The sequence below is a fragment of the Callionymus lyra genome, chromosome 12, assembly GCF_982586985.1.
Source record: "Callionymus lyra chromosome 12, fCalLyr1.hap1.1, whole genome shotgun sequence".
Lineage (NCBI taxonomy): Eukaryota > Metazoa > Chordata > Actinopteri > Syngnathiformes > Callionymidae > Callionymus > Callionymus lyra.
The window spans coordinates 690,886-700,375 of NC_141829.1; the positions used below are offsets into that span (position 1 = coordinate 690,886).

At 38.5% G+C, this 9,490-nt stretch overlaps 1 protein-coding gene across 1 annotated transcript in view; it reads left to right on the top strand.

Moving 5' to 3' along the window:
- Nucleotides 1-1,506: 1,506 nt before the first annotated feature.
- Nucleotides 1,507-9,490, top strand: part of dars1 (aspartyl-tRNA synthetase 1) — a 17,252-nt gene continuing 9,268 nt past the window's right edge. Inside the window, exons 1-7 of the mRNA XM_087803686.1 lie at nucleotides 1,507-1,638; nucleotides 3,505-3,607; nucleotides 4,241-4,270; nucleotides 4,460-4,517; nucleotides 5,673-5,765; nucleotides 6,852-6,954; nucleotides 9,320-9,422. Coding sequence (XP_087659812.1) covers nucleotides 1,616-1,638; nucleotides 3,505-3,607; nucleotides 4,241-4,270; nucleotides 4,460-4,517; nucleotides 5,673-5,765; nucleotides 6,852-6,954; nucleotides 9,320-9,422 — 513 coding nt within the window. The 5' untranslated portion in view covers nucleotides 1,507-1,615. The remainder of the gene's footprint in view (nucleotides 1,639-3,504; nucleotides 3,608-4,240; nucleotides 4,271-4,459; nucleotides 4,518-5,672; nucleotides 5,766-6,851; nucleotides 6,955-9,319; nucleotides 9,423-9,490) is intronic.

Below are 9,490 nucleotides of genomic sequence, written 5' to 3' on the forward strand. Positions count from 1 at the left end.
GGAGTGAACAAATAAACACACCGCCGCTGCACTCATCAATTGTTGGAGTGTTTGTTGCTGAAGTTCAGGGGGTTTATGTTTACTTTAGGGGTGAGAGGCCAGAGCTGTAGGACTGGACCGGAAACTAGTTCCACTGTTGAATGAAGGCAATTGAATCTGGACTCTGTGTGCAATTGATCCATTTCTTGAACTTCTAGATGAATTATTTTGATATATTTGAAGGTTAAACGACGATGTTTGTGTTGCTATATCTTAGTGTTTCATTTGTTGTTATTTAGCTTTTGATAATCTCTTACATTATCCTGGGTTTCAGGTGGAAGTACAACTGCACACACGATGCAATAATTCTATACAGTATGTTGATGATTATCACAGAACAGTTGTTTATGTGGCATATAAGCAGATGGAGTTGGATCTGGAGCTCAGCAAATATTTGTCCAGTCTTTGGAAAACTGATGAATATTATAAATGTTGTTCAGTGTGTTTATTATAAGTGTTGAATAAACCAAGATGTGCGTCGATGGACAGATGACTTCTAGGCACGGACGCGGCTCAATTATGGCAGCATTGTTTAGACCACAAAGGTCAGCAGAGAAGGGACTGTTTCCTGCATTAGGATCTTTGGTGGTCAACAGCCTGAGAAACACTTTGAAGAACCCCCAACCCCCACAACCTCTCAAGTAAAAGGGCACCATTAACCAATCCTGCCTTTACAAAACCATCCCTGCAAAGGTCAAACTGTGAAACACAATTTAACGGTGTTACCGTGTGAGCTAACTCAGTTAAATACATGGCCACACAAGTTGTTTATAATAATATAATATAATATAATATAATATAATATAATATAATATAATATAATATAATATAATATAATATAATATAATATAATATAATATAATATAATATAATACAATACAATACAATACAATACAATACAATAATAATATAATATAATATAATATAATATAATATAATATAATATAATATAATATAATACAATACAATACAATACAATACAATACAATAATAATATAATATAATATAATATAATATAATATAATATAATAGAATACAATACAATACAATACAATACAATACAATACAATACAATACAATACAATACAATACAATAATAATATAATATAATATAATATAATATAATATAATATAATATAATATAATATAATATAATATAATATAATATAATATAATATAATATAATATAACCATTAAAAGCACACAGAATAACAAGTGATTGTATTCATTTATTATAATTTCTTATTGAATTATTCTATACTTTGTTTACATTAATAATGACAAGTCACCCAAACACATGTTCTGTACTTTATGTGTAAAAGTTTGATCAATACCTGAAACATCGATATTATTTTTCATCTTTTATGTTATTTCATGTTTTGCAATCTTTATTCTTGGTCACTCATTTCATTAGGAACGTTGAAAATAAAGCGTGTTTCCAGTCGGACAAAGAAACATCCGGTTTGTTGCTGTGCTCTTCCTAAATACTTCTTTCCGGTGAAGAAGCGCGTAGTGAACAGCTGTTCAATCGCTGTCAAGAGTGTTTGCATCGTTCTTGGAAGAATCCCGAGTAAAGATGACTAAAGAAGAAGTTCAAGGGTAAGACTAGTCTGGGTTTAGATGTTTGTGTGACTGACGTGTCGCAGTTTTGCATCAAATCTGTCGTCAGGAAGTTGACGTTAGCATGTGGCTAATGTTGCAGCGACAGCTCGTGGGTTGCGTCATCTCTGAAGTTGTAAACTCAGTGGGATCATTTGATTTCTTTCTTTTCTGCTGGTTTGTTAAAGCTTTTAAATCCATCTGGAATTACGAGACGATTTGTGTCAAATAAGACGCAGAAGTACATCAGGTTGTGTTACTTGGTGACTTATAGTGACGAGAAATATAAACATGTCTGAATATAATGTTGTTCTTGAAGCAACGACGCATATGAAACCGTTAAACATGTGTTTTTAGTAACATTCCTGTAACAAAGTACTGGTTATTGACGCATCGATCTGTGTCGGGCTCACTGGTTCTTTCACATTCCTATGTTGATGGAGCAGCTTCACCAAAACTCCATGAAATGCAGGAAATCCAAGTGCTCAGGATTCATGACTTGAATGAGGTCGAGCTGGAAAATGCAGAAGTGAACAAACTAATACCTTTTAAACAAACAAGGAAAAATAACAATCCCGGGTCCTGTGAATAAACCAACATCAAATCATTTGTTCTTGGATATATAGATGTAGGATAATGGGAATAAAAATACCATAATTATCTTTGGAAGGTTAGCAAACACTTGACAGACATTTTCATAATACAAATGAAATCCAAACAATGCTCTAACTCTGTCCCATTTATCAAATGAAAGCTGTTAATATGACGTCTAGTTATTCCTGTGAGTTCCAGATGACATTGAATCGTACTCTGTGTGAAGTGATGGCTGGACTGGCTCGACTGACAGTTGGGTCATTTGTTTTATATGCAGCAATAAACCAAGGTGTATAACAAATCCACAATCCATTTGATCATTTATTCAATCTATTACTAACTTATTTAATGTGTGCACTAAATGAAGAATATAATTGTAGTTTGTACCATAGGAGGGTCTTGGCTGCGGTTGAACAAATTAAAATGTATTTTATTCCTTCTAAACAAATATTATATATATTTATAAACCAATCCATGGTTTATGTCTTTGTATGATTAGGCGTCATCTACATTTTATTGAATCATAAAAGATTTAGTAGAAACAATTATTTATACTTCTAAGTTATTGTTAAATATTAAAACCTGGCGTGAAGGGGATAACATGGTTGTTGGGACTTGTTTCCTTTAACTGAATTTAGCTCAAAGGCTTCCTTTAGGTCTGCACACCTGGACCGACCGGGGCGGTTGGTGGAGGAACTTGAGTCATACTTGTAGCTTCCAAGCAGTTAAACGTTAATGCGTCCTCATTTAGAGAGGGCAGAGTTCAATGATTTTATGGTTGATCGTCTGACTACGAGGTTTATGGCACCTTTTACTCACACTATGTAGCTTAACCTGTTTTAGACGCATTCAGGTTTACAAAAAACATTCTTTATACTAGTCGTACACGTAGATGAAACATATGAATTATCGGACTTGCATTTCAATGGAATTTAATATTTGAATTAACATTAAAGAAATGATTACATATATATTTTTAATTTGTGTGACAATAGCAAACTGCCCAAGATGGTAGAATACAGATGTGCCTGAAAATGATCCTTATCGTTTCATAATCACTTTAGCCTTTAAAGAAAAACATGCTGAGCCTTTATTTTCAAAGCTCTTTGTACTGAAAAACAAACAATGGCATTGAGGGTAGTTTAGACTTAAAAGCTGAACCTAATGGTTGGCATAGTTTTCCCGGGCAGTCGTGACCTTCCTATGGGATGGAAGAAAAATAGGTGGTGGAAGTTGACTTGGGTGTTTATGTTGTGTTTCTTCCTGTCCCAGGGCCTCGGAGGAGGAGCAGCAGGCGCAGTCAAAGAAAGCCCTGAAGAAACAGCAGAAGGAAGCAGAGAAAGCAGCAAAGAAGGCTGAGAAGCAGGCTAAACTGGTCAGTTTTTTGCCTTTCACATCCGTTACCTCACTTAACAGCTGGCAGGACGACGGGCCTGTCTGTGCAGGACATAGCAAGCATGGTTGGTCATCTGGTGTGGGGGCATGAGTCTCCATTGTGAAAGTATTCCTGTCATTTTGGGTTTGTTTATGTCTACCCAAACAAAGTGCTGTTTCCCTTCCAACCCAGTGCACTTGAGTCCCAGCCTCTGTAACAGGCAGCCATCAACCCAGATGTCAAGATAACATCTTTCTTCAGTAACTTCAACTCAATTTTACAAACTTGAGCTTCGCTGTTGTTATCTTCGGATTGTGTTTACCAGATGTTTTTGGTGTAGTAAAAACAATCATTCAGTCTGTGTTTTAATGTATTCATTATTAAAACATAACTGTATTTCTATTAACAAGCGAAGTGTTAAACGTCTAATAAATCAGTCACTGGTGACTCTTATGTCTCATATGCTAAATTGTTGCAGTAAAAGCAATATTTTGGTGTGATTTAAAAAGTTTTCTGTAGAGAAACATTAAAGAACAGATTTTTTTCTTCTACTAACAGTAGTTATAATTCGACATAAGTCTTTGTCTATATTTTTGTTTGATGTTTAAACTTGTTGTTTTTTGTGTATGTTAGGTGGCAGAGCAACAAACAACCGAAGAAGATGTAAGTGTGAATTAAACTTTTATTTAAGTTCATATGATTGTTATCATTTATTATAAAATCTGCACCTAATAATATGGGACAGAAATTGTTTAATAAATGGTAAATAACACATTTGATAGATTTAATTATTAAGAATGTTTTTTAATGTTGGAAGACACTTAATGTGTGTGTGATTTAAATGCATTCCAGGACTTTGCAAAGGACAGATATGGTGTTGCAGCGATGGTCCAGTCCCAAGAAAAACTGGGTAAGTTTCAGGTTCTTCCACCCATTTTACAATTGATATTCTTTTGTTTTCTAAAGAAATATAATCGATATAGAACATCATTGTTTATCTTTTTTGCTGACATGGTTTTTTACTAGAAAAACGAGATCCAGTCGAAACATAAACGTTAATTACTTTAGAATCTTTGATTGAAGATGATTAATTAGAGGAAGGACTGCAGCGCTAGGAACTCAGGGCAGTGGGAATTACCCTGGACTCGCACCTATAGCTGCCAAGGGGTTTTTTCACCTGGAAAATGGGCGGAGCTTATGACAAAATAATGTCCCATTGGTTGATGTTGTAACTTGTGGTCCAATCAGCTGGAGCTTCACTGACATGGTTTTCTGTGAGTGTCGAGTCAATGAAGTCTCAAATGGACTTCTATTAACACTGTGAAATATCTCATGTGATACCAGACAAGAGTCATGTGACTGATGACATCATCACTCTCTGACTCGAAACATCTTCCAATGTAAGAGTTACAATTTAAGTGACATATTAGATTGTTTTTGAGATGAAGGAGAATCCTGAAAATGTATTGAGAACTCCACCTGAACTTGACTGCGAGTTTCACTCTGTGATTTGTTCAGTTCCAAGGAAAGAGTGCCAACTGTTTATCATTAGATTATTACTGTCAGTGATGATCAGAGAGATGCAGAGATTCCGGGTGATGGTTGCGGAGGTGGAACGCAAACCATTCGGGGTCGTCTGTGTGTCTGGAGGCTCTTTAAGCTTGAGTGGCAGCGAACAAAGTGGGGCTGCATCACCTGCACGCCAAACCCCGCCTCATGATGGAGGCGCTGGAGCGTCGCTGCTTTCATGTGGGCTGATGTGGAGTCTCTGCCAAAAGGCAGCTCAGTTTTCTGCCTTTTCGTCTGCCTCGCGAGCTCGCTGATCACAAGTGTGAAGCATTTCTGAGTGACACGAGTGAAACTGGAGTCTGTTGTACGTGAAGTCAAGAGTGGTTGAGCTGCTCATGTGTCCCATTATTAGAGGCTCTGGAACAAGAGCTCCTTATTGTGGGTTTGGACAAATCTTCCTCCCTTTATCTTCGAGTGTGTGTGTGATGCTGGATCTAGAGCACAATGAGCTAAGTTTGTGTGTGTGTGTGTGTGTGTGTGTGTGTGTGCGCCACAGACAGAGTGTTGGTCCTCGTCAAAGACCTGAAGCCGGAGAAAGCCGACCAGCTCATCTGGCTCCGTGGCCGAGTTCACACCAGCAGAGCCAAAGGTGAGTCTCTTGTCTTTGTTCACCTTCCTTGGGTTCGACAAATTGGTGACAAAAACACAAACGCACAGGATTAGGTGACCTTGATCCCCAGCTTCACCACTGAGGAACTTCAAAAACCCTTTTCACCCTCAGGCCTGGTTCCCAACGTGACTCTTTGCTTTGAGACTCATATTCCAGCGTGATTTTCTATTTCCCACGAAGAAGCAAATGAAAGAACATTACAAACTCTTTTTTTTTAAGGTCAATCGACGGAGGTTTTTCATTTTCTAACACAATCGATCTACGTTTAATGAAATGCTCAGAGTTTAGAGTTAAAGTAAAAAATATGTGACATGGACTGTTTTTCTCCTTCAAACGAGACGTTATTTGTGAGCTTTAGTTATTCACTGCTTTCAGGGCATCTCATCTTCAACAGATCATCAGATCGAATAGATTCTGTAGCTACTGTGCTACAACAGGGGCAATCGAATGTCCTCAGGGGCCACATTCTGTAGTGGGACCATTGTTGGGGAGCCTTCAAGCAGCAAGAAACGAGAGCAAAAATATGATGGAAAAACCCCAAAATAAAAAGTGTTATTATATCGTGACATTATAAAACAAACGTACATATCAGTACATGTATAAAGTGTATTGTATTCTATATACCTTTCAAACAATCGTTCTCTCAATGTTCACGCACATTACTTCAGGGGTCAAGGGTCAATAAAAGGGACAGAGATAAATGATGCCATCTTTTCCTCCTGGACCTAAATACCTACAGTGTTCCTTTCAAAATGATTTCCATACTCAAGAGTCACTTATTTTCTCCTGGAAGTGGAAGAGTATTTAAGTTGAATAACATCCTGAGATCAGGTGCATCTGTCTGTGACACACACTCACACACACACTCACACACACACACACTCACACTCACACACACAGGACATAAACATCAAAGGATCTGGGTGGTCTGAGTGTGTTTACAAACTCATTGACACTCAGTGTTCTTCAGTTAAGAGGTAACAATCCTCTGCTCCCAAGTACTTGATCGGCTCAGAAGCGTCTCTCAAACAAGTTGTTGCTCATCACTATGTTTGTTTGCTTTAGGGAAGCAATGCTTCTTGGTCCTGCGTCAACAGCAGTTCAACGTGCAGGCCCTGGTCGCGGTGGGAGATCGTGCCAGCAAGCAGATGGTCAAGTTTGCTGCAAAGTGAGTTCAAGAGACTCTGTTTCCTGTTTGAAAACGGGAAACAATGGTGGGAAAATGAGAGACTCTAATGGTCCACTGCTCCGTTTTCACACATTCTGAGAGGTGGAGGAAGTCAATCATGTTCCACCTGACAACCCTGGCTGGGTGGGACACATGTTGTAATGGTTCCTGTTAACATGCCTGGGAAGTTTGATCACAGACTCAAGGCGTCTTAAATCCAAACGTTGAGCCACTGTTTTCTAAGAATGAACCCCTGACGGCTTGTTATTGTTCACCAATAATATTGGTGTTCATTCAGATGACATTTTCTTCTGATGACACTAAAGTGTTCAGAACACGACATGTTTCCTACACACCGTGTATTATACTTATTATACTTATTATACTTATTATACTCAAGGCTTTGAGGCTCTGAAGTCTAACCCCAGTTAAAGTTCATGTTGGAACTTCTGTACTTAAGGCTGAAAAGTATAGACCCTGCTGTGACCTGAACCCTGACCCCAGTTGACCGATCACCCTGACACTGCTGAGCATGTCAAGATATCTTGACCTTAACCTGGTTTCTTACCGAGTTCCTTTCACCTTAAATTTGTCCAGCTGGTTTTTTTAGTAGACATTTATTGACACGTCCAACTTCCTCAAATTGCTTGAGCAACATTGTGTGTTTGGTCAGTTGGTTGTTGTGTAAAGTTCAGGCACGAATGAAAGTGACGACACAGTTGCACAGATAAGAAAGGTTTACATCACGCAAACTTACAGTTGGTTGCATGTTTTGTAGTATTAGTGTAGTAATGACACAAATAATGTGTTGTATGTTGTACTTTGGTTTTAACCTAACCTTGTTCTTTACATCAGTGTCATTTGTATGTTTTAAACAATCGTACACTTCAAGTTAAACTCATGTTTGTTTTGTATGAATGAATCAATTTTCAACTATAATCAGACACTTTTCAACTTTAATCAAAAACTTTCAACCTTAATCAACTTTAATTCAACTCAAATCAAACATTTTTTTTTTCAACAAGATATTTCACAAGATATTGTAGTTTATTTGATATTTTAAAAAGGATCAGGAAGAAGAAATGTTATTATTTCTGCATCTTATTTATAATCATTTCACTGAACACAATATCTACTTCATTCCTAAATTGAATTTAAAGTTAAACTTTCATGAAAATCTTTATAATATTTTATATTAAATGTCTGTTTTGTTTCATGGTATTTAACCCTTTAATATTCTTTTGACCAGAAGCGACATGTGTTAACAGGTGTTATCATTTAACATTGAAATCATGAGACAGGTGTCATGGTCTTGAGTGTGTGGTGAGATGATTGACATGCTAAGTAAGATCCAGGATCACGTAAATCCTTTAATAAGGGTGCTTAGGGTGGACTTGGTATCACGTAGGAAATCTCTTTCCCTCTCCTGGTATGTCCTCGAGGAGATGAAGCATCTCACCCTCGCCTTGATTCTGTTCATCATTTGATCCTTGACCTTCACAGCGTCATGAGTCCGAGGACAGGAGGTCGTGCACGTCTAGATCCCCAGTGAACGCTGGACCCTCTTGATTGTTGTATTGACGGCTATGAAGTTCCATGTGCACTCACTTCTGTGAACGTGTGTGTGTGTGTGTGTGTGTGTGTGTGTGTGTGTGTGTGTGTGTGTGTGTGTGTGTGTGTGTGTGTGTGTGTGTGTGTGTGTGTGTGTGTGTGTGTGTGTGTGTGTGTGTGTGTGTGTGTGTGTGTGTGTGTGTGTGTGTGTGTGTGTGTGTGTGTGTGTGTGTGTGTGTGTGTGTGTGTGTGTGTGTGTGTGTGTGTGTGTGTGTGTGTGTGTGTGTGTGTGTGTGTGTGGTTCCCCCGCCTCTCACCTGAAGTAGATCCTGATAAGCAGGTAAACGGAGTCAACATTGACACCTGGCTGCCGACCACGTCCCATTAAAAAGGAACTTGTTTGCAGGAGACTTTATCTTCTTAAACACGGACAACATTCTAATGCTGAGCCGACATGACAACGACCGCTTTAGTTCCTAACATTTAGGTCCAGACTCGGCAAGGATCAAGAAATTGATGTTTCTGTAGTTTATCTGCTGCTTAAGAACATATGGCAGCAGCTGCTCCGGGGAATGTTTCCATGATCCGTGTCTCTCATTACTTTGGTGTAATGAGAAGAGAAGGATTAAGTTTAATTTCCCTCCAGGCTTCACTTGATGCTTCGTTTTCACATTTGGCTCCGAGATTAACTGGTGCTATTGTGTGAAGCGTAGCATATGGATTTCTCTAAAGTCCAGGTGATCTTGACAGAAACCTTCAGCGAGAGGACATGTTTGGGACAATCTCATGCTTTTCTCCTGCTTCTCCATCTCAGCATCACCAAGGAGAGCATCGTTGATGTGGAGGCCTCGGTGAGGACCGTGGAGCAGAAGATCGAGAGCTGCACCCAGCAAGATGTGGAGCTGCACATCCAGAGCGTGAGCGACGTGTTCACATCTCACACAAATGTTGCAAACCTTCCAGAGAGAGAAACCGTATCTATCTG